We start from the raw sequence: 26096 nt of genomic DNA on the forward strand, positions 1-26096 counted from the left end.
AAGAAATGGTCAGAGAAATAGGAGAAAAACCATCTATGTTGCTGGATTGAGCAATCTTTAAGGCCTCTCTCAGTTCTGACATTCTGTGGTCCTGCAGAACCGGGATCTGAGCCAGGTCTCCAAAGCAGAGCGCATACATAGGCCATGAGAATAGAGAATGGCATTCCAAGTAATATTATTATATCAGCCAGCATCCTGACAAGAAATGGGTTACACTCAAACTGAGTAACTTGAGAAAATTTTAATAAAGAGGCTATTTACAAAGATAGGGGGAGGATTTAGGGAATCCAACAAGGCAGAACTCTGGCACCAGCTGCCACAAGGACCCCTGACCACCCAAGGCTTGAGGCCAGCCAGGGGCAGGCAGCTGTATGGAGAGGGCTGTCTCTTGGGAGATGTGACCTTCTGGACCCAACCTCCCCCTCCCCTGCTCTCCAGTTTCCTGCTAGTGCCTCCTGTGGGCCAAACAGGAAGGGAACCCATTGATACAGTCTAAATAGATCATCTTCCTGGAGCAGCAGGGGAGTGGATGTGGAGGGGCAAACAGAAGACAGCCGGAACAATCATCCTGGAAAATGGAAGTGTTTGAGTAAGAGGGTATGTTCCTTCCCTAATGCTGCTGTAACAAATTAGCATAAATCCAGTGGCTTAAAACAATACGAATTTATTCTTACTGTTTTGGAAATTAGAAGTCTGAAACACATGTCACTGGACTGAAATCAAGGTGTCACAGGACTATATTCCTCTCTGAAAGCCCTAGGGGAAAATCCATGTCCTTGCCCTTCCTAGCCTCCAAAGGTTGCCCACATCCCTTGGCTCATGGCCCCTTCCACCATCTTCAAAGCAAAAAAATTGCATGACACTGACTCTTCTGCCTTCCTCTTCCATCTTTTAAGAGTTCTTTGGATTACGTTGGCACACCCAGATCATCCAAAATGGTCTTTCTCTTTTTAAATCCTTAATCTGGGCTGGGCATGGTGGCTCACGCCTGTAATCCCAGCACTTTGGGAAGTCGAGGTGGGTGGATCACTTGAGATCAGGAGCCCAAGACCAGCCTGGGCAACATGGTGAAATCCCATCTCTACTAAAAATACAAAATATTAGCTGAGTGTGGTGGTGCATGCCTGTAATCGCAGCTACTCTGGAGGCTGAAGCAGGAGAATTGCTTGAACCTGGGAGGCAGAGGTTGCAGTGAGCCGAAGTCGTGCCATTGCACTCCAGCCTGGGCAACAAGAGTGAAACTCTGTCTCAAAAAAAGAAAAAAAATCCTTTATCCTTAATCTAATCACAACTCATTTGTTGTGCCATGAAAAGTAACATACAGGTGTGAGGAATAGGAGGAGGACATATTTAGGTGGCTGTGATTCTGCCTACCACAGAGAGCAAATAAACCATTTTAGCTGAAGTGGGTTCCCCAGGAAACTAATGAGAGAGAAAACAGGAAGTGCAGGTTAAAGCCAAATCATGGGAGCTTTGGAGCTAGATTGTCTGGATTTCATTCTGTAGACAAGAGGGAGCCATTGTAAGTTCTTAACCAGGGAAGTGGTTAGCAGTGTTGAGAAAAATGATCCAATTATAGTGTTCTGGGTGGCTTACAGGGAAAAACAGAAATCTTTCAAGATGCAATCAGAGTAGTCCAGGCATGAAGGAACAAAAGGCTGAAACAAGAGTGAAAAAAAGGGGTGGTGTGAAAAATGTACTGTAAGGACCTGCAGGAGGTGCTGACCGGCTGGACTCAGAAAAAAGTGGGAGAATCTGAAGCTGATATGAGTGTTGGGAGTGTCTGACTGGTAGATGAATCTAGACAGCAAGTCTATTTTAGAGAAAAATGGGGAGTTTAGTTACAGAATCCAGCAATAGAAATCCAAATAGAGGCTGGGCACTGTGGCTCATGCCTGTAATTCCAGCACTTTGGGAGGCTGAGGCAGGAGGATCGCTTGAGCCCAGAAGTTCAAGACCAGCCTGGGCAACATAGTAAGACCTCGTCTCTGCAAAAAAAAAACTTTTTATTAGCTGGGCATGGTGACATGTACCTGTAGACCCAGCTACTCGAGGGACTGAAGCAGGAAGATCACTTGATCCCAGGAATTGGAGGCTGCAGTTAGCTATGATCAAGCCAGCCTGGGCAACAGAGTGAGACCCTGTCTTTAAAAATAAAAAATAAAAAAATTCAAATAGAATCTTAACAACTCTAAGATACCATTGATTATAAAACTCTCCAGTATTTTATGTACCACTAAGAAAAAAAGGCTGGCAATCACAATATAATATGTTTTCTTAAAAATATGAAGTTTTGGCTGGGCACAGTAGCTCATACCTGTAATTCCAGCACTTTGGTAGGCCAAGCTGGGAGGATCATTTGAGCACAGGAGTTGGAGACCAGCCTGGCCAACATAGTGAGATCCTGTATCTTCAAAAAATAAAAAAATAAAATAGCCGGGCATGGTGGTGCACACCTGTAGTCCTAGCTACTCAGGAGGCTGATGTGGGAGGATTACCTAAGCCCAAGAGGTCAAGGCTGCAGTGAGTTGTAATGACATACAACTGAACTCAAGCCTGTGCAACAGAGTGAGACCATGTCTCAACAAAAATTAATACTTTTTACTTTATTGAAAGAGCTGTTTTCGACTTCCACATAGGTTTTTTGAAATCTTTTTTACTGAAGTATAAATGACATACAATAAAGTGCACATATCTCAAGTGTACAGTTTGATAAGGTTTGACATACACATGTATATGTGAAACCATCACCACAATCAAGATAGTAAACATATGTAACATCCCCAAAATATTCCCCATGCCCCTATGTCATTCCTCTCATCTGCCCCCCCACCTCTCTCCCATGCCTAAGCAGCTCTGATTTCTTTCCGTCATATAGATTAGTTTACATGTTCGAAAATTTTAGATAAATGGAATCCTGCAGTGTACATTCTTTTTGGTCTTCTTTCATTATAATTATTTTGAGGTTCATCCATGTTTTGTGTACATCAATAGTTCATTTCCTTTTATTGCTGAGAAGTATTCCATTTTGTGGATATACGACAATTTATTTTTATTTCTTTATTTAGGGATAGGGTCTTACTCTGTTGCCCAGGCTGGAGTGCAGTGGTGCAATCATAGCTCACTTCAGCCTCGACCTCCTGGCTCAAGCAATTCTCCCACCCCAACCTCCCAAATAACTGGGACTACAGGCATGTGCCACCATGCCCAGCTAATTAAAAAAAAAAAAATTGTAGAAATGGGGTCTCACTGTGTCGCCCAGGCTGGTCTCAAATTCCTGGGCTCAAGAAATCCTCCTGCCGCAGCTTCCCAAAGCGTTGGGACTACAGGCGTGAGCCACTGCACCTGGTCACAATTGGTTTTTTATTCATTTACTATCATTCAGATTGTTTTCAGTTTTTGGCAATTACAAATAAATGTGCTATGAATATACATGGATTTTTAAAATCACATATCTCTCCTGTGCATACATAAAAGGGGAAATGTAAGTGAAATGCATTCATTGGTTGATATTCTTAAAACTTCTTCATACTCAAGAGTCCAACATTTTATATCCCTATTTTACTCATCCATATCTGGTTCTTTTCTACATAATAATTTCCTCTGTGCCATCTAGTGGTAATTTTAAAAATCTGTAAAAAACAAAACTAAAACTAAAAGTCATTGAACTGGGTACTTAAACTCACTCTGTAATTATGTGGAACTATCCTAATCTGGACCTCTCTTTGGGAGTGCTGCTAAACATACCTGCATTGTCACCTGCCCACAATTGTCTGCTTTCTAAATTTTGAAAGAGTATTCCACAGTTGTCCCTGGGATTTCCTTCCAAGTCCTTGACATCCACTCTGCTGTTTTGAAGCTGGTGCTTTTGATATTTAGATACAAGCAATGACAAGTACATTTTTACTACTGCTAGGACAACAGTAATTGTAGGACACCATCAATTCTAAGACACATCTCAATTTCAGAATGTTAAATGTGGCAAAGTGTGCATTTTAGAATCCATTAAGTAGGTTAGTTCAACCAATTCATTTGATGGATAAGGGCCACCCTTGTCCTGTGTGATGTAATAATTTAGTGGTAGTTGGCACCAGAACAAAGCATATAGATCCAATTGGTTTCTCTGACTTTAGTAGGATTTTTGTTTGTTTGTTTACTAGAATATAGCCACTAAAGCTTAAAAAAAAAAAAAAAAAAACGAAGGGCGGGGAGCCCTCATCTCCAAAAAAAAAAAAAAAAATTAAAAATTAGCTGGGCATCGTGGCACATTCCTGTAGTCCGGCATGTGGTGGTGCACACTTGTAATCCCAGCTACTCTGGAGGTTGAGGTGGGAGGATCACATGAGCCCAGGAGGTGGAGGTCGCAGTGAGCCAAGATGGTACCACTGCATTCCAGCCTGGGCGACAGGGAGACCCTACCTCTATATTAATAAATAAGAAGGTGAGCTAATGGAAAAGCGTTACATTGCATGTGAAAGGAGCATCGACACAGAAACCACAAACCTGAACATTGTGAGCAGTTGAATTCACAAAGGAAAGGGAACACTATTCTAATAGCCCTTAAGAGGCCCACCTGCAGCCAGTCTCATTCCATGCCAACTCATTCTTCATTCTTTTTTTTTTTTGAGACGGAGTCTCGCTGTGTCGCCCAGGCTGGAGTGCAGTGGCCGGATCTCAGCTCACTGCAAGCTCCGCCTCCCGGGTTTACGCCATTCTCCTGCCTTAGCCTCCCGAGTAGCTGGGACTACAGGCGCCCGCCACCTCGCCCGGCTAGATTTTTGTGTTTTTTAGTTGAGACGGGGTTTCACTGGGTTAGCCAGGATGGTCTCGATCTCCTGACCTTGTGATCCGGCCGTCTTCGCCTCCCAAAGTGCTGGGATTACAGGCTTGAGCCACCGCGCCCGGCCTCATTCTTCATTCTTATGATTTGAAGTCATAAAAAAAGATTGGCGTGTTCAGATCACTGCCCTACTTTAAGAAGCTGTGGTGGCTTGCCATTCCCAACAGAATAAAGTCCAGGTCCCTTAGCAAGGCGTGGAAGGAAGGCCCTTCACAGATGCCCCATCTTCGTCTTTAGTTCTTTCCTCTCCCTTCCTCCATGAATCCCCCTCTCTCGCCACGCTGCCTGCTCTACCAGCATATCATTTACTGTCTTATCCTGTACCCCTTCGTGCTGTTCCCTTTTGCTAGAATGACACTTGCCAATCCATGTCCACCTTATGACCTCTTCCTTCAATGCTTAAATACAACCTCTTTTTCACAGTTTCCCCTCAAACTTCCCCTACTTAGTGATTATTTCCCCATGTGTTTTCAAACTTACTTTATACATTATGTCTAATACTTATGGCATTATTACTGTTTGTGTGTCTGTCTCACTAAGCTGTGATCTTGGGGAAGGGGTCATTTTGATAAAAATATATATATGTATTTTTTTTGAGACAGAATCTCATTCTGTCACCCAGGCTGGAGTGCAGTGACACCACCTCAGCACTGCAACCTCTGCCTCCCAGGTTCAAGCAATTCTCCCGCCTCAGCCTCCCAAGTAGTTGGGACCACAGGCACATGCCACCACACCCAGCTAATTTTTGTATTTTTAGTAGAGACAGGGTTTCACCATGCTGGTCAGGCTGGTCTCAAACTCCTGACTTCAGGTGATCCACCTGCCTCAGCCTCCCAAAGTGCTGGGATTACAGGTGTGAGCCACCGTGCCCGGCCTCCTCATGTATTTTTAAACCTACTTTATACATTACGTCTAATACTTATGCCATTATTGCTATTTGTGTGCCTGTCTCACTAAGCTGTGATCTTCTTGGGGAAAGGGGGCATATCTTGTTTATCTTTGTATTTCTGTTTTCTAGAACTATGTCTGGCAAATAGTAGGTATATAACAAATATTTGTTGGGCTGAAAGATGTGATTGGTGGTAATACCTCCTAAGGAGAAATTCAGTCAGTGAAGTACATTACTGTTTCTTGAATATTATCTTTCTAAGGAAGATCTGTAGCATCCTCTGCAAGGAGGAAGGGATTGAGTAAAAATTGCATTTGGGGTGAAAATTTAGAAGTGAAGTAATATAAAAAATAAAGGTTGAGAGAAGAACGGTCTGGGGGTATAAAGAATGAATAGGTAGAACGAAAAGGAAATGAGACTAGAAATAGAATGGAAGACAAAGCCAGGAGAAAAATAGAGAGAGTGCTCATGTGGCCAGGATTTTAGAATCGCACTTAGTTTAATTGCAGGGGAGTTACTGGACAATGCATTCTCACATAGACGTTCCAAACTCTCCTTCCTGAATGAATCCCATTTTGTATTCTTCACATCACTCTCTCCCTGAAAAGACACAAGCGTGCTTCTTACAACTGCCTTACAATTAGTGCATTGTTCTCCCCTGTTTTTCTGTGGAGAGCCAGGGAAGGCCGAGTAGTATAATGGAAAAGCACCCCCTACGCTGGGAATCAGAAGGCGGGGCTCACCCATCCCAGCTCTGTGACCTCAAGCAAAGCACTAGGCTCAAGCAAAGCACCTCAGAATCGTCATCTATAACATGGGAATGATAATACCGGCTTGGGCACCTCACAGGATTGTTGTAAAGATCAAGATAAGTGAAGTATGTGAAAACACTTTGTAAGCTGTCAGGTTGCTCTGCAAATGAAGGGAATATTACCTTGTTGTTGAATTATTCGTTCAATACAGTAGGCTCCATTGGAGGATAGTTCTGTCTCCTGTTAATAAGTCTTATTTACAGAATGGAGATTCTTTTTTATTGTGTTTCTTTTTTATTAGCAGTAATCTAAAGTCTCAGGAAACTGGACCATTTAAATGTGCGCGGCCCATGAGAAAGGCATATAAGAAGCCATGGCACTCCCCTTTCAAAAAGAGCTGGAGAAATACAAGAACATTGATGAAGATGAGCTTCTTGGCAAACTCTCAGAAGAGGAACTGAAACAGTTGGAAAATGTTCTAGATGACCTAGATCCCGAGGTTAGTGACATGGAACTGAAGCAGAGTGGTTAATGATAGTATGGATAAATGGCATGGCTTGGTCCTTAAACAATGGTAGAAAGCCCTTAGCTCTGAATGCAGATTTTCTTTTCTTCCTCTGATTGGTTCTGGGTCACCTGTGTTTACAAATTCATAGAGAACCTCATAGCCACTACAGTGTGATACAGCAAATGTATTTCTCAAAAAACAGCCTAATGTAAATGGGGGGAAATATTTTCCATTGATTGAGAAAGGACTAGTCTGACAGGAGAAAAGGAAGGAAAGAGGAAAAGAGGCAAATCTTACTGAGTTTTTCTGGGTCATACATTTCTCTGGGCACAGAAGCCCTTGAGGTAAACTATATTATCCCCATTTCATAAATGAGGAGACAGACATGGAGAGGTAATTTATATAAGATTCGACACTGGTAAGTGTCAGAGATGGTATTTAAACCAGGTTTTAAACCCCAAATGCGGATTTTTTTTTTTTTGAGACAGAGTCTCACTCTGTCACCCAGGCTGGAGTGCAGTGGCATGATCTCGGCTCACTGCAACCTCTGCCTTCCGGGTTCAAGCAATTCTCCTGCCTCAGCCTCCCAAGTAGCTGGGATTACAGGTACATGTCACCATGCCTGGCTAATTTTTGTATTTTTAGTAGAAAAAGGGTTTCACCATGTTGACCATGTTGGTCTCGAATTCCTGACCTGAGGTAATCCGCCCACCTCAGCCTCCCAAAGTGCTTGATTACAGGCATAAGCCACCACACCCGACCCCAAATGCAGATTTTTAAAAAATATCTAATTTCTTTCAAATGCACAAATAATGTGAACTCTTTGATGAACTTATAACAATGAATAGATTAGACTGACTATAATCATGATATCAAGTTCATTTCAATGGAGTTTCCAATATTTTTATGAGTTCTTGAAAAGCTAAGTCTCTTGTTATATTGTTTGTTTAGCAAGCACTTTCTTCAGACCTGCTGGTATGATCTTAAACTTAGAATTGGAGGCATCCAAAATAGTAATTTTACTATAAATAAAAATGTAACTAAAACAAAATTATGTATACGGAATTCTGATACATCAGATACTTTGGATATGGTGTTTACTTTTAAAAATACAGGTATTCTGTTGTTTTTTTTTTAACTTAAGGAAGGAATCGCAAAGTTTTATCAAGCAGGCATTAATATCATCGTAATAGTTACTTATCAGCTTGGCTGCTTCTGCAGGAGAGGGGTTCCCCATGTCGGCTCCTTGTTAGAGTCTCATGTTTCTGCCTGGGAGCTCCTTGGGTGCAGCCCTAGCCAAACCTAATCGTGATCTACAAGGAAAGAGGTCTTTTGCCTCCGTGTTCTAGGAGGCAGCTTCAGAAGACTCAGAGACTGCTCTAGCCATCCCTGCGCTGCTTGAGCTCATTGGGAGCCCCCTGTCAGCCCAGAACATTAGAACAAGTAAGGCCTCAGAGACGTCCCAGAGCCCCCAGCCCTCAGCTCACACGTGCATTCTGCGTAGGTATCCCTCCTGCTTCCCCAGCACATAGTGAGTAGGGGTGGAAGAGGAAGTAGCAAAGTACAGGCCAGCAGACATCTTCCTTCCTGCTCACACCTCTGTCTTGTCAGAGTGCCATGCTACCGGCTGGATTTCGACAGAAAGACCAGACACAGAAGGCAGCCACCGGCCCCTTTGACCGCGAGCATCTCCTCATGTACCTGGAGAAGGAGGCTTTGGAACAGAAAGACAGAGAGGACTTTGTGCCCTTCACTGGAGAAAAGAAAGGTAAGGACCACAGGCAGAGCATCTTGGAACGGAGGCACTCTTTTTTTTTTTGAAACGGAGGCACTCTTAATTAAGAGTATCTCTTTTATTTTATTGTCATGGAGGCTCAAGCAAGGGAACTGTCCTGGAAATGGGAAATAAGCCATGAACTGGAGTCAGTATTTATTTTATTGTGGAGGGTCAAGCAAGGGAACTGTCCTGGAAATGGGAAATAAGCCCATGAACTGGATTCAGTATTAAAAAGAATCATGGCTGTGAGACACATGTCATTCTACACTGGGCCAAACCCATAGGAAATATAACACCAAGAGTGAACCCTAATGGAAACTGTGGACGTTAGGTGATAATGATGTCTCCATGAAAGTTCATCAGTTGTAATATATGTATCGCTATGGTATAGGATGCCATTAGTCGGGGGAGGATGAGTTGGGGAGAATACATTGAAGGAAAAAAGAAACATGATCAAATATATAGGCTAACTGCTTAGGGTGTGATGGTTCTCAAATTAGTTTATTGAAAAAATCTCAAACCCCAAAGAAAGTTTTGAAAATGTGAGGTGGTGTCATGCCTGAGAGTTTCCTAGGCACTGGTGTGTTTCTCTTAGCCTGGTGCTTTACCAACTTTGGAAGTCCCTCAAGGCCTTTCTGCTCCATGTCCAGGATGGCTGTAGCACTGCACCTTTAACCTTAGAGGCTACCATTAAAGTTTAGTGCAGTCATTCATGCATCCATCATCTACTGAGTGCCTCCTCTGTGCAGAGCCTTGTGGCCAGATGCTAGAACCACAGGCAAATAAGACCCTGCCCTGCCCTCAAGGAGCTTGTAGTCTAGTGAGAGAAACAGGATGACAGAGCTAGGAAGGCTGTGAGGAGCAAGGAGATGTTTTTCCATGCCAGGACTGAGCTCTGAGCCAAGAATAGGGAACCCTCCTCCTTAGCTCCCGACCCTGTGCTCCCTTGGGAGGAAGAGTGACTATCAATAGCCTGTCCAGCTTCCTCAGCTATAGATGCTGACTTGACCCCAAAAATTCTAATGGAATTGTTGATAACCTCACAGCAATTACAATCTTTTTATAATACAAATCAGATCGTGTTGGCTGGGCGCAGTGGCTCACACCTGTAATTGCTGCACTTTGGGAGGCTGAGGCAGGAGGATCACTCGAGCCCAGGAGTTCAAGACCAGCCTGGGCAACATGGCAAAACCCCGTCTCTACAAAAAATACAAAAATTAGCCAAGCTTTTGATGGCGCACCCGTGTTCCCAGCTACTTAGGAGCTGATATGGGAGGATCGCTTGAACCCAGGAGGTCAAAGCTGCAGTGAGCCGTGATCATGCCACTACACTACAGCTTGGGCAACAGAGTGGAACCCTGTCTTAAAATAAATAAACAAACAAAATCTTGGCATTTCCCTTCTTAATGTCTCAAATCCTTACTGTGGTCTTTAAAGTAGATATAGCCTCCATCCAGCTCTCTACCTGCATCTGGCCTTCCCTTGCTAATCCTCAGGCCCCACTGTCTTCATTCACTTCCCTGAACCTGCTGAGTTCTTTTCCTCCCTCAGGCTGGTCTTCTCATGGACTCTTCCTTCTGACTCATGTCCCCATTTTTCACATCCTAAGGGTCTCAGCTTAAATTTCAGGGCCTTGGGCTTTCTCTGACCTCACTTCTTTCTACTATGACAGCTGCATATTGCTTTCACAGCACTGTAACAATGTTTATCACTTTATTTACTTTGGTTTTTGCATGTTTTCATGTGATAGGGTCTTTTTTTTTATCCTGGCACAGAAACTGGCATGGGAGGCACTTGATAAACATGGGTTCAAGTGAATGGCATCTCAGAAATCTGTACTGCAGCAGTGGGAGCAGGAGCATCCAGCTCCTAGTTGGCATGAGGCAGAGTGCTACTGCCTTGTGTCACATAATTCCCAGGCTGCCCTCTGTATTGCGCACATTCAGTGGGTCACGCACCATTGAGAATGTCATTAAGAAAGTAAAATTGGGCCACATGCCGTGGCTCACACCTGTAATCCCAGCACTTTGGGAGACTGAGGCAGAAGGATCCCATGAATCCAGGAGTTCAAGATTGCCATGAGCTATGATCCTGCCACTGCACTCCAGCCTGGGTGATAAAGTGAGATCCTGCCTCCAAAACAATAATTAATAAATAAAGTAATTGTGAACAGTTACAAACCAGGCAAATAATCACGGATTACTGTGAAAATATGGAGCTGTTTCTATAGCTGCATAGTTGCTATTGGACTAATTTAGTTGTGAAAAAAATTATGTCAAATCTTCAATAAAGTCCCAATTAACATCAAGTAGTGACAGCATAATAAGGGAAAAGCTATTATCTTTTGTTCTTAGTGTAGAGGTCTTAGGAGTGGCTATGGTAAATTATCTCATGATCAAGATTGATCTCCAGATGGTTGGTGGGAGAGTTAGGAACGTAGGAGCTGTCTGAGTAAGAGAGATATAAAAAGGGTATATGATTGCATAGTGTAGCTTAGGAGAAGGTTGAGAAGTAGCACAATTGAATAAAATGAGCAGGGAGCAAGTTTTATAATCAGAGCAGCAGAGCAGAGTGAAGAGTATGCAGGGCCCCCAGAAGGACCAGTGAGACCATCCAGGAGCAGCGGGAAGCTGCTATGAGGTCCTCAGTGAGGTCCGCAGTGCTGAATACTATGTGCTGGCGCACCTCGGGTTCCTGGGCTAGATTTTATTGTGGTGCAGAGTTTTGCTTAGAACTTGTTATTTGGTTGGACCTCCAGGAATGGCTCTGTATCAGCAGTTCTCCTGAATACCAATAGCTGCATACCTCATGTTTAGTACCAGGAAAGAGGAACTTAGAAAATCCTATATTAGCTTGGGCACAGTGCCTCATGCCTGTAATCCCAGCACTTTGGGAGGCCAAGGCAGGAGGATTGCTCGAGCCCAGAAGGTCAAGGTTACAGTGAGTTATGATTGCACCACTGCACTCCAGCCTGGGTGAGGGAGTGAGACCCTGTCTTTAAAAACGAAAAAATAAGGAAAGAAATCTTATTTTGACTCTAGACCTAAGATCATCTTGGCCAGAAAGAAAATGTTTCAGGCCATAAATACTAGGAATATTAAGTCTGAGATGAACCCCAGTATTTGAGATGTTACTGATTAGTTGATTTCTTTTTCCATTTTCTATCTTCTGGCCATCCTCCTACTTTGTTTCCCAGTGTATTTTCCTTCTTTCTGAGAAATGTGGCAGCTAAAGTGATCCCAAGGCAGGAAGTAGGATGCATGTCAGTGATAACGACCTTGTTGCCAGGATGCCCCAGACTGACCACAAGCAGTGCCTTTCTTTCCTGTCTGGAGTGCCCAGCTCTGACACGCTCCTGTTTACTCATCCAGCCATTTGACAATATGGTAAAACAAGAAATACACAGCCCTTGTAATCAGGGAAGTCTCCTGGAGAGTTCTCATGCAGGAGGGTTATTGACTTCGGGTTAGACCCTTTCCTTTCCCATGGGAGTGGGATAAGCCAGCCTAGCCAAGGAGACCTGGAGAGAACTTGGGTCCCAATGGACTGAAACTGGAGCCAGATGAGCCTTTAGGGAACTCTAAAAATCAAAATGGAAGAGAGCAATTTCAAAGATTATGCCCAAAAAGTAAGACCAGCTTCAAAAAAGAGAGAAACCAAGAGTCAAAAGCTGGGAAGAATTAGAAAGGAATATGAATGCTCTGGGGTGTTTTGATCATGGCTCTAGCTTGTCCTGGGTGCACGTGTGGGAAGTGGATGTGTTAGCTATGATCAAGCCAGCCAAATATTTAAATATTTTCCAAATATTTAAAGGCTAACAAACCATTAAAATATGCTGTATCCTCCTTTAGATATACCCAGAAGGCCAGGATTCTTGGACTTCCAAGAGTTCCATGCAGGGATATTGATCTGTCCCACACTGCCAGGGCCTCAAACACACATGTTGGACACCCAAGCCCACATATCCAAGCTTCATCCAGGCTCCCCCACAAATAGCCTCCCCTTGACCTGGGGGTACACACCCAGCAGCGTGACCTGCCTTCAGGAGGATAGACATGGGAAGGGGCTTAAGGAGGCCCTAGAGGCAGGCACGGGACTCTTTGGGCAAGACATTCCAGGGTCCTAGGTTCCTGAAGTGTAGTCTAGAAAGTGGCCTATATGCTAGATGGGAATATCCCTTTGGCCTCATGGTTTCTCCCCTGGAGGGGAGAGGTGCAGCTACAGGAAGACTAGTATGGGGTCCTATAAAGTGCACGACGCAGGGCAGGACCTCTCCTACCCAGACCAAAGGGCAGTACCACCAATAGGAAAGGGGTAGAAGCCACCATTGCCCTCTGTGTTTAAGGACTATAGTCTCAGATCTCTGTGTGGCAGAATGCAGGATTCCTCCTGCAGTGTTCCTTCCCTCTGACAGTGACTTATTGATGTTGGCACCATCCTGGCCATCCAGGAATCTCAGTTGGATGTGAACTGGCTTAATCATATGAGTCTCAATGGCCAGAACTGCATTCTCTGCTCAGTCTACTTACCCTACCCGTAAGGCAGTAGTACTCAATATTTTTGTTTTTCTTCTGATTTAAAGGGAGAGTCTTTATCCCTAAAGAAAAGCCTGTAGAAACTCGTAAAGAAGAAAAAGTGACCCTTGACCCAGAACTGGAAGAAGCTTTGGCCAGTGCCTCTGACACCGAACTCTATGATCTTGCAGGTTAGTCTTGAACTCTGGGAACTTTCCTGTCTAGCTCCATGACCTCCCAGCATTCACTGGCACCCATGCCAGCAGCCTTTGAGCTTCTCTGTAGGTAGGAGAATAGCAGATTGACACCAGCCATTATGGAACTGTCAGTCTTAATGCAGGTGACTTAACCTCTCTAAGCAAATGTTATTTTGCTCTATTTCAGCTGCAAATAATACCCATCCCGCAAAACTCAAAGAGTTACTGTGAGAAATTAAAGCAAACAAATATGAAGGAGTGTTGAGAACTTAAAGAATAAAACAACAGCTCTTTTGCTTTCTAAGGAGCTTTCACATTTGGCATTTTATCATCACAACATTTCTATGAAGTTCTGGTTCTTCCCGTGGTCACTGTTCCATTTTGATTCAGAAAATGCTAAGAGGTCTGTTAGCCTTCTAGTCTTAACAATAGCAACATAATAATGATTATAATGATTATTATTTAAAATGCGGATAGAAAAAAGTCAAAGAGTACAAAAGAATGTGTAATGAAAAGTAAGTCTCTCGACCTTAATTGCCTAGGCCCACTCTTGTGTCTTGTATAGCCTTAAGAAAGATTTTCTGTATGTACCAGTATATTTATACATTAGATCTTCCTTCTACACACACAGGGTTATTAGATCCCCACAGGATAGAGGCACTTTAAAAACAAATCCACAGCTTTAGCAATAATTTTTATTCCATTGGAAGACAGATATAATAATCACCTCTTTCCTCCCAGGAGAACCAGCCTTATTCTAATATGTACCAGCCATCTCAATTCCATTCTCATTCCTTCTGTGATGATGTCAGGAAGTTCCCATGTTTGTGAACTTAATATTGGCCACTGCGGGAGTTGAGGCCCTTGCTTCACCTGGTGAAGAAGGTGTTTTGCACGCACTGGTCTTAGCCCTGGGGTTGCTGTGGAGGGATCCTGTTATGGTTACTGGTCCTCCCAGGGGTTGCTTCATGGTCTCTACCGGAATTGCCCAGAGGGAGAATGCCAGGCTGAACTTGAACTCCCAGGAAACGCCTTGAGAAAGGAAAAAGAGAAAAACACCAATTATTTGGAAGATACTAGATCCTGAAATTCATACAGTAAAACTGGAGAGAGAATCCAAATAGAAAACTGTCCTTGTTCATCCTTACTCAGCTTCCCTCCCTCATCCTGTGTTCCCTAGGAATTCAGAAGGAAGCTTGGCTGGGGGTGTTGGCAGCATCTTCTTTAGGGTGGACCCTTCTGGAAGACTGAAGGCAGCCCCATGGGCAGATGGGCTGGCAGCCATTGAGTTTTAGATAAGAAAGAGTGTCGGCGTATTGCCCATGTTATTGTGGCAGATAGAGAGCAAAGAGAAAGTTCTTCAAGAGAGTGGTAGTTGACCTGCAAGACAGCACCTCTTAGACTGGCTGGGTGTCAGTGTGGTCACCATCCGGAGTCTAGTTCCTGGCCCTAAACTGTGGGAGCTCTGGACTGGAAATCTGATCTTATCAGTATACATGGAAGTAGTCAGATTGGAGCAAAGTGGTGGGAACTGATCCATTAGCCCAATTCACAGATAACAGATAAAAACGAAAACCTGGCAGTAGGAGCCAAATTGTAATTAGAAGTTACTTGGTGAGCATGGAGCCAGAGCAAGAAGATGTGTTCGTTGTATGGCCTCAGTGTTTATCAAATGGGACACCTTCTCCTTCTGTCCCCTTCACAGAGACACAGTGACAAATTATTTTTTTTTTTGAGACGGAGTCTCACTCTGTCACCCAGGCTGGAGTGCAGTGGCACAATCTCTGCTCACTGCAACCTCCGCCTACCGAGTTCAAGCGATTCTCCTGCCTCAGCCTCCCAAGTAGCTGGGATTACAGGGGCCTGCCACCACACCCAGCTAATTTTTGTATTTTTTGTAGAGACAAGGCTTCGCCATGTTGGCCAGGATGGTCTCGATTTCTTGACCTCATGATCCACCCACCTCGGCCTCCCAAAGTGCTGAGATAACAGGCATGAGCCATCACGCCCAGCCCACAGTGACAAATTCTTATTTATTTAACAAGAATTTGTAAAGCACTTAGAACGGTGCCTGACACATAGAAAGTCATTTAATCTTGGTAATAAAGTATAATTATTATCCCTGTTTTACGGATGAGGAAACGGAGACTCAGGCATTTAACAACTTCCCAAGTCACACAGTTTAACATGTGTCAGAGTCAGGATTCTTGACTGCTCCCAAGTCCCCCTCTTCACCAGGTCCTTGCTAGCTCTGACCATTTGCCCTTCCTTGTGCTGTGCCAGCTGCCTCCCTCCTTCAATATGTAGCTTACAGTAGAGCTGATGAGCATCTCAGAGGCACTCCTCTGCCACCTGTCAACAGAATATTATCCCTTCTGGGATCCTTCTCCAGGTGGCCAATGTCATCTAGAATTTCATTAGCAAAGGGAAATCTGCATAGAAGTTGCAGGTTCAGTCCAGCCCCGCGTTCGTTCTTCCCCAGTGTTGTTCCTGCATCCTACGCTGCCTCCTGGTGCAAGTTCTGTGTAATACAGGAAGCTGAAAATCTCAGTACGCTTAACTGACCTTTTATTGCTGATGTTGCTTTTTTTTCCCCACCCTGGAATGCTCTAGAGACAATTATATTTGGTACTGAGAGATGAGGAGGCTGACATTGAAAGAGGCCTCTGGAAAAATATATGCAGTCATCTATATAATGTTAGATCTTGAAAATCATTAGTCTCAGTCCTACCTTCTCATTTTACAGATGAGAAAACTGAAAGGTTGAGTTTATTTAACTAGGAGGTCTAGGCAGATTTTCAGTAAACTGTGGCCATAACTAGGCCACCGTTGCTCAGACCCTAAATGGTTCTACATGTGGAGATGTAGAAAGACATGAAGATTACTGGTGGTCTTGAAAGGAGGGTTTTCAAATAAGTGTATTTAACACTATACATGTACCACACACTGTGCAAGGAAAGAGGACTCAGGGACTTACATTTATGATGTAAAGAATTGTTCTTCAAGGGGCATATTAACAATGTGGACATCCTCATGTGCTTCTCCAAACATAATGCTCATTTGTTGACTGTCTGTTTTTAGCTGTCCTTGGAGTACACAATTTGCTCAACAATCCAAAGTTCGATGAAGAAACAGCCAACAGTAAAGGTGGCAAAGGGCCTGTCAGAAGTAAGTTGATGTGGAATCTGTGGTTTTGTAAAGCTTTGGAGCCTCCAGGGTTGCTGGCAGGAGAGAGGCCTGTTGACTCTTGCAGGCTTTGCACTCTGTCATTTGGCTGGGATATGGAGCAGCTGACAATGAGAGCTCCATCTGGTGGTGAAACTAGTACAAATCAGTGTGTGTTGCCCAGAACACTTTCTTGGTAGGTCTGTTTAGTCAGAAGATGAAATTGTTGATATATGGGTCTGCATTAAATGGTATAATACATATTCATGAAAAAAAAATTGCTGATATGAGATTGCTTAGTCATCACAAAATGCAGAGTTTCATGTTCCTAAGGATGTTTTAATCAACTATGGTAGCTTAAATAAGTTCCCTTCTCTATTTGAGTGTCTTTTTGTCTCAGTAATAGACGCTTGTCATTAGAATTTGAATGCCCACTTCCCTCAGAGGGCATGAAAGACATGCTGGCATGGACTTACGTGCACAGGACATTCCACACCACCATCTTCTATGTCACCATTTCCTGTAGCAGTAAACAATTAATTAGACTTTTTTATTCATTCATTCGTCAGTCATCCAAATACCTGCTATGTGTCAGGAATGTTCTAGGATTAGGTACAAAGATGAAAATGGTCCCTGCCCAAAGAAATTTATCTGTCCAGGGTAAGGAAGGACCAATATTCAGGTCATTTCAGTACAGTGTGATCCATATGCTTTGAAAACTCATAGAAAATTACAGCTTTTTTTTTTTTTTTTTTGAGATGGAATCTTGTTTTGTCACCCAGGCTGGAGTGCAGTGGCACGATCTCGGCTCACTGCAACCTCCACCTTCTGGGTTCAAGCAGTTCTCCTGCCTCAGCCTCATGAGTAGTTGGGACTACCAGCGTGTGCCACCACACCCAGCTCATTTTTAGGATTACAACTTTTCTTAGGTTAATTTTATTTTATTCACTTTAATAGAGACTTGGGAGATGCTTTCTAATCTCAGTAGCATATATATTATTTTTAGTGGTAATTTAGACACACAATGAGCAATATTCCTTTTATTTTTTGAGATAGAGGCTTGCCCTGTTGCCCATGCTGGAGTACAATGGTGCAATCATAGCTCTTTGTAGCTTCTGGCTGCTGGACTCAAGCAATCCTCCCCGTCAGCCTCCTGAGTAGCTGGAACTACAGGTGCATGCCACCACACTCAGTTAATTATTTTTATTTTTATTTTGTAGAGACAGGATCTTGCTATGTTGCCTAGGCTGGCCTTTCTTGTTTCTTATGCTTATGGATAAAAAATGCTCATCCTTTTTAGCTTCAGCATCAAAGGGTAACATTCTGACAATGTTTGCTGTTAACAATCTGATGCATAACCTTCTGGTCGTTTATATGTACACATACACACAAATATTAACTTGTCTTCAAATTGTGGTCTCTTATCAGTACCTATAGGTTTCCTTCATTCTTTTAATGAGTAGATAACTTTTTTAATGGATAGATAATGAAGATCTTTTTTTTTTTTTTTTTTTTTTGAGACAGGGTCTCATTCTGTTGTCCAGGCTAGAGTCCAGCGTCACTACCAAGGCTGACTGCAGCCTCAAACTCCTGGGATCAAGGGATTCTCCTACCTTAGTCCCCTGAGCAGCTAGGACTACAGGCAAAATTACACCTGGCCAATTTTTAAAATTTATTGTAGAGACTGGGTCTCACTGTGTTGCCCAGCCTGGTCTCAAACTTCTGGCCTCAAGCAACTCTCCTGCTTCAGCCTCCCAAAGTGCTGGGATTATAGGTGTGAGCTACCATGCCTGGCTCGTGAATAGATTCTTTTAATGAATAGACAATGAGTTGTTATGTGATGATGCTATACTTTATTTACCCATTTTCATATTGATGGACATTTTATCATGTTTTGCTGTCACAAGTAATATATCAGGGAACAGGGAATATCCGTGAGTATATATCTTTATGTATCTGTGCTATTTTTGTAGATAAGACTTCTGTAGAATTGCTGGGTCATAGAACATGCACATCTTAAATTGTAATAGATAATGCCAAATTACTCTCCCAAAACATTTGCATCAGATCACATTCTCACTTACAGAGAAGTAGGAAGATGCTTTTTCCTCCACATTGTTGCCAACTCCAAATGTTATCTTGTTTCACACTTGTTTGTTAATGAAATGGTATCTCCTTTCTTTATTTTGGAGCTTAGTTACTTTTTTATATTTTTGGTTGAGTGACAGATTCTTCTGATTGTATTATTGGTTCATTTTTAATTGGGTCACCTTATTGATTTGTAGGAGCTCTGTGTATGTTGGGATGTTAATCCTTTGTATCTCTGTTAACTTCCATTCTTCTTTTTTATCCCTTTCTCTTCCCATACCTTCCTTAAAACTAAAGCTCCAGAATAGAACTCAGAGGAGGGTAGGGTATAATCAAGAGGCCAGAGGGGTATTAGAGTTTGGGAAGTGAAGACTTATTGTGGTGTCTGATTTGTATCTCAGATCCTGAAGTCTAGTTAGTATAGTCTGACAGATGTCCATATGGAGCAGCAATAACTGCCCATGGATATTTTGAACATTGGAGTTTGCTGCAGGGCCTCCTGAACTTTTGGCTCCATGCAGTGTTAGCCCCAGGGAATTCTCATTGCAGTTGAGAAACACCAGCCTTCCAAACTGTGACTCAGAGCTACACCACTCCCATGCTTGCTCAGCTGAGAATAAACCTACTGTCATTGCTATTAAAATCTTATTGGAATCAGAGCATATGAAAGATATGTCATTTTTTGGGAAGTCGCCACTGATTTTCATAGGAGAGACTTTGCATTTTTTAAAATGAAAAATTGTGTTTTAGATGTTGTCAAAGGTGAAAAGGTAAAGCCAGTATTTGAGGAACCACCCAATCCCACAAATGTGGAAATAAGCCTGCAGCAGATGAAAGCCAATGATCCTAGCTTGCAAGAAGTCAACCTCAACAACATTAAGGTATTTCATTGTGATTATCATCAGTCACTTAATTTATCATGAGGTCAGAAAACTTACCAGAGATGACCAATTGCTTGTTTTCACACCTGTTTGCAGTTCTTTGTAGTCACTGAGTTGGAGTCAAGGTATCCGATTCAAAAGAAGTGGGTTTTGGAAAACAGTGATTTCTATAATTATTTGAAAAGAATCACCATACCTGAGTTAAGCGTAGTACATTAGTTATATCTATTGCTGAGTAACAGATTACTCCAAAACTTAGAGGCTTCAAACAACAGACATTTATTATTTCACACACAATTTTTCAGTGTCAGGAATCTGGTAGTAGCTAGCTGGATAGTGTGGCTCAGGGTCTCAAATGAGGTGACAGTGAAGTTGTCATCCAAGGCTGCAGTACCAGGCTTGCCCGGGGCAGGAGGATCCAATTCTAAGATGGCAGATTCACATGGCTGTTGGGAAGAGGCCTCCATTTCTCACCATGTGGCTCCCCAGAGCGAGTGATCCAAGACAGAAAGATGAGAAAGCAGGAAGCCACAATACCTGTTTTGACCCGGTTTCTGAAGTTACTGAACATGTTTGTTACTTCCACTTTATTCAGTTTGATAAGTCATGCCACTCTCAAAGGGAAAGAGTAGGAGAGAGAGAGAGAGAGTGTGTGTGTGTGTGTGTGTGTGTGTGTGTGTAAATATTACCTGAAGTCTCTTTTGTTTATTCTTTTTGGGCCAGTTCTTAGCATTTAATAATAACCAACTTTTATTGAGTGCGTACTATATGCCATGTCCTTTACTAAATACTTGGAATTTATTATCTCATTTAATTATTAGTGGGACTTAAAGAGTTGTTAAGGTCATAGAGCTAGCCTATAGTGCAGCCAGGACTCTTCTCCACTTCTAACTGCACCCCATATTGTCTCCTTCCCCAGTGGTCATTACTGTGGTAAATGATCTAGAAAAAGGACTAAAAGATGAATAAGATTTTTTCAGTCTTTACTCTGAAAAATATTATACTAGGAGAAAAACACTAAATAGATAATTATAACATGATGTGGTGAGCCCCCAAATGTCATTGAATTGCAAGAAAGAAAAATTTTAATGCTACCTAGGAGATCCAGTAAACAAAGGAGATGATATTACATCTGAGTCTTGAAAGATGAGTAGGAAGTAATCAGAGAAAAGGACAAAACGAATTTCCAGGCTAAGGGGAAAGCATATATAAAGGTCTGAAAAAGAGAAAGACTGTGGTATATTAAAACAATGGCAAGTATATCGGTCTGGCTAGAATACAGAGTGAAAAATAAAAAGAGGGAAGTGTAGTATGTGCATACTTTCTTGGTAAGGGAAAACAGAAAGACAACACTCAAGAGGTACCATAGTGGTAGACTAGATTCCCCTATTGGACACTAAGTGGTGCTGTTGGCTCAGGATAGCTTGGTTGCTGAAGGGTAGGTAACGACCCTCATTTAGAAGGGATATCATGTATTTATCTACATACATATGGTATTTAAAGGTTGTGGGTTCTTACCTTGGCAAGAGTGTGCCATAGAATGGGTCATCAACTAGCCATGTCTTCTCTGTCTTAGAACATTCCAATTCCAACCCTGAGGGAATTTGCAAAGGCTCTGGAGACCAACACTCACGTGAAGAAGTTCAGCCTGGCCGCAACTCGCAGCAATGACCCTGTGGCCATTGTGAGTAGAATTCTTAGAAATATAACATAAAGTTATTTAATCCACTGGAGGCTCTATTTAATTTGTTTCTTTAGCTAACAATTTTTTAGATCTGGTAAACTTACATTCTACACAGTTAATGAGCAAAATTATAGTTACAATGCAATAGTAAAACTTCAGAACCAAACTGTCAGATGCTGTAAGTTATCTGGAATTTTGTCAGCATTACAATTTTCAGAGAAAGAAACAAGATAAGTTTGGCATTTAACTAACTGAATATTTAGGGTTTGTTCTGTGCTTAGGATACATTTTCTAAAACTTTTGCATCTGCAGTCATTGCATATTATGACCTTAAAATCCTTCAGGAACTAGGCACCTATAGAAATATTGAAGTAGCTGGGCGTGATGGCTCACGCCTGTAATCCCAGCACTTTGGGATGCCGAGGTGGGTGGATCATGAGGTCAGGAGTTTGAGACCAGCCTGGCCAATAGGGTGAAACCCTATCTCTACTAAAACTACAAGAACTAGTGGGCATGGTGGCATGGGCCTGTAGTCCCAGCTACTCAGGAGACTGACGCAGAAGAATCACTTGAACCCAGGAGGCAGAGGTTGCAATGAGCTGAAATCATGCCACTGCACTCTAGCCTGGGCAACAGAGGGAGACTCCATCTCAAAAAAAAAAGAAATATTAAAGTATATTTTAATCTTTGAAATGGATTAATGTGTGTCTAAAATATCTTAGACAACCAAATCATGAAGCATTTTGTGTTTGACACCTTGTTAACCAGAATATGAAAAAAATAGCCAGCCAGATGTGGTAACGCACAGCTCTGGTCCCAGCTACTTAAGAGGCTAAAGTGAGACAATTGGCTTGAGCCCAGGAGTTCTAGGCTGCAGTGAGCTATGATCGCACCTCTGCACTCCAGTCTGGGCAATAGAACGAGACAGTAGATAGATAGATAGATAGATAGATAGATACATACATACATACATACATACATACATACATACGTAAAAGAAAAGTAGCCAACTAAAAGTTCTGTTCTTCCTACGCATTTTAGATAATTTAGCCAAATAAGGAAGCCCCTTGACCCAGGTAAATACTTATACCATCACTATCATGATTTTTATTCTTCCTATCAATAGCCAATTAATAACTCCTATTAATAGCTAATTTATTGAGGAATTAGTAAATACCAGCACCAATCTTTGTGCTTTCCACACAGTATCTCATCCATTTGTCACTGTAATGCTATGAGGTATATACGCTTATTAGTTCCAACTTTAACAAATGAGAAAACAGCCTCAGAGAGGTTAAGTAAGTTATCCAAGGTAATAAAACCAGTAAATGGCAGAGCCAGAATTCACTACCAAGTCTTTCTGGTTCTACAACCAGGAAGCTTAACCATCAAGCTATGCTAGATTTACATACAATGACTGGCTTTCATACATTTGCTAAAATATGTCATTTATCAAAAGCCTGGGCATCAACCTGTTGTTCTATGGCATTTAATGCTCAGCCCTTGAATCAAGTTAGAAAAACAAAAGTTGGGCTGGGCGCAGTGGCTCACACCTGTAATCCCAGCATTTTGGGAGGCCAAGGTGGGCAGATCACGAGGTCAGGAGGTCGAGACCATCCTGGCTAACATGGTGAAACCCCATCTCTACTAAAAAATAGAAAAAAATTAGCCGGGCGTGGTGGCGGGCGCCTGTAGTCCCAGCTACTTGGGAGGCTGAGGCAGGAGAATGGCGTGAACCCGGGAGCCGGAGCTTGTAGTGAGCCGAGACCACACCACTGCACTCCAGCCTGGGCGACAGAGCGAAACTCCGTCTCAAACAAAAAAAAAAAAAAAAAGAAAAGAAAAGAAAAACGGAAGTTGTCTTGACTTGATCTTTTGATTTAAAGTAACGTGCCTTTTGGAAGATCTAAAATAGCATTTAAAACATGACATGAAAGTAATGACTACCTATCATGGTCCTGGCACAGAATAGCTGTTTGAAAGTACTTGTTAGACAAATGAATGATCATAACCTGCAACCTCTAGCAATAGAGAATATTTCTGTGGTGATCACAGCAAACTTGAAATAAGCACTCATGTAAAAGAGGAACCAGGCTACAGAAATCAATGTTTTTACCAGCAGTTATTACATATCTAAATCTGTAGATTGAAAGCAGTTTTGAATTTGAAACCTAGCATTAAAATAGAAAGATAGCAGAACTAGATAATTGGTAAGGTGAAATGAACAGTTTAAGGATTCTTATCTCTGTATGATTTTGTGCTATTTCTGCCTTTTAGTAGATGTTTTTCAGTAAAGCAAAAATATTCACAATATACTTTGTATGTAAATGAATAAAGGGATAAAGAAATGATTTGTCACTTCTGTTTAATATATTATTTTGAGTAAAATTGCAGGGGTGGGGTTAGTTCACAATCAACTGCCAACACTACTGGTAAATAATCTAACTCCTATTCTAGACCAAATAGATAACTTACTAAGTGGATTAAATAAATTCCAAATATAATAATCACTTTGATGCTGTTTTTAATGCAACAACTATGTGTTGAATGCCTATCATATGAAAAGCACTACACTAGGAGCTGAATTTTTTTGGCAACACTTTTCAGGCAAATTTGACCTTTTGTAACTTGCTTTTTAAAGAATACTTCATTTGGTAGCAAATGTTGGGAAAGGTGTGGAGAAAGGGGAGCACTTGTATACTGGTGGTGGGAATGTAGAGTAGTACAGCCATTATGGGAAACAGTATGGTGGTTCCTCAAAAACCGAAATTAGAACTACATATGATCCAGCAATCCCACTGCTGGGTATATATCCAAGAGAAAGGAAATCAGTATATTGAAGAGATATCTGCCCTCCCATGTTTACTGCAACACTGTTGACAACAGTCAAGATATGGAATCAACCTAAATGTTCATCACCAGATGAATGGATGGAGAAAATGTGGTACATATACACACTGAAATATTATTCAGCCATAAAAAAAGAGAAATCCTGTCATTTGCAGCACCATGGATGGGACTGGAGGTCATTGTGTTAACTGAAACAAGCCAAGCACAAAAAAATAAATATAGCATGTTCTCACTTACATGTGGGAGCTTAAAAAAAGTGGTTCTCATGGAGGTAAAGAGTAGAATGGTGGTTACCAAAGCCTGGGAAGGGAGTGGGGACAAAGAGAAGTTGGTTAAGAGGTACAAAAATACAGTTAGTTAGAAGGAATAAGTTGTTGTATTCAATAATTTATTATAAATTTCAAAATAGCTAGAAGAGAAGAATTGTAATGTTCCCAACACAAAAATAAGCCTTTGAGGTGATGGCTATCCCAATTACTCCAATTTGATCACTGCATACACATTGTATAAAGGTATCAAAATATCACATTTACCCCCAAAAATATGTACAACTATTATTTATCAGTAAAACATTTTTAATTTATTTGGTATAGTCATAGTACAATCTATAAAAAATAGAGGGACCACAGGAAGATATACATATATATATATTCATTTATGTGGATAGAGTTTTCAAAACATGATTTTGCTACTGTTTTCTTTTTTTTTTTTTTTTTTTGAGACGGAGTCTGGCTCTGTCTCCCGGGCTGGAGTGCAGTGGCCGGATCTCAGCTCACTGCAAGCTCCGCCCCCCGGGTTTACGCCATTCTCCTGCCTCAGCCTCCCGAGTAGCTGGGACTACAGGCGCCCGCCGCCTCGCCCGGCTAGTTTTTTGTATTTTTTAGTAGAGACGGGGTTTCACCGTGTTCGCCAGGGTGGTCTCGATCTCCTGACCTCGTGATCCGCCCGTCTCGGCCTCCCAAAGTGCTGGGATTACAGGCTTGAGCCACCGCGCCCGGCCTTTGCTACTGTTTTCTGAAGAGCATCACTCCTAATAGAAATTTTTCACTTGTCCTCCATTCCAGTTCTAAGATGTGTCACACCTTCCTCCCCTCCTGACTCCCCTAATCCCCCCTCCTCAAGGGTAAGCAGAGAAGAGAGGCAGAACCAAGGGAACGAAGTGATGATTTTAGGAAAGATTTTCTTGGTTGTCACTGTGCCTGGGTGACTGTTTTATTGGGAGCCCTGGCAGAAAGTCTTCATTTTTAGCATTCAGACATGAAGTGAAAAGGCGTTTCTGGTGGATGACATTTGTGGACCTCAAACCTTATTCTGCTTTCATATTATAAATTATTATTCTGATATATTGTAAGAATCAGTGAAGCCCTGTGTGACTGGCATCTGTTTAGACATGTGCCCATTTAAGGCTGTTTTGCATTCAATCAGAAAACACATTTTGGGGTTCGTGGTGAACACAAGCCATTTTACAGATGAGGCAACTGAGACTCAAAGAAGTTGAATGCTGAACTAAGATTACACCACATGTGGCCAAGCCAGGATGCAAATGTAAGTCACCTGTGATTGAGTTTAGTTTACTGTGCCCCAAGCACTTCCATATAACCACATCTATAGTAACTGAGCATTCAAATGGAATTTGTCCCCACTGAATGCCAATGGGGAGAAGGCTCAAATGTATTTAAAATGCTACTGTTATTTACAGTGAGCCATATAAAAATCAAGAGTTTAGGACAGCACCGTTTATTAGAAATAAAACTTGAGAGGTTACTTCCAAGATGGCCAAATAGGAACAGCTCTGGTCTCCAGCTCCCAGTGAGATCGACGCAGAAGACGGGTGATTTCTGCATTTCCAACTGAGGTACCTGGTTCATCTCCATGGGACTGGTTGGACAGTGGGTGCAGCCCACGGAGGGTGAGCTGAAGCAGGGTGGGGCATTGCCTCACCCAGGAATCA

General features: G+C 42.2%; 1 protein-coding gene across 3 annotated transcripts in view; it reads left to right on the forward strand.

The window, feature by feature from the left end:
* TMOD2 (tropomodulin 2) overlaps positions 1-26096 on the forward strand; it is a 65317-nt gene that overhangs the window by 9990 nt on the left and 29231 nt on the right. For 2 of the 3 annotated variants that reach the window (XM_025390207.1, XM_025390209.1), the window contains exons 2-7: positions 6786-6980; positions 8601-8757; positions 13349-13471; positions 16559-16645; positions 19481-19611; positions 21188-21295. In XM_025390207.1, coding sequence (XP_025245992.1) covers positions 6855-6980; positions 8601-8757; positions 13349-13471; positions 16559-16645; positions 19481-19611; positions 21188-21295 — 732 coding nt within the window. In that variant the 5' untranslated portion in view covers positions 6786-6854. The remainder of the gene's footprint in view (positions 1-6785; positions 6981-8600; positions 8758-13348; positions 13472-16558; positions 16646-19480; positions 19612-21187; positions 21296-26096) is intronic. The other variant, XM_025390210.1, reaches the window with a different exon arrangement.

This window comes from Theropithecus gelada, chromosome 7a (assembly GCF_003255815.1).
Source record: "Theropithecus gelada isolate Dixy chromosome 7a, Tgel_1.0, whole genome shotgun sequence".
NCBI lineage: Eukaryota > Metazoa > Chordata > Mammalia > Primates > Cercopithecidae > Theropithecus > Theropithecus gelada.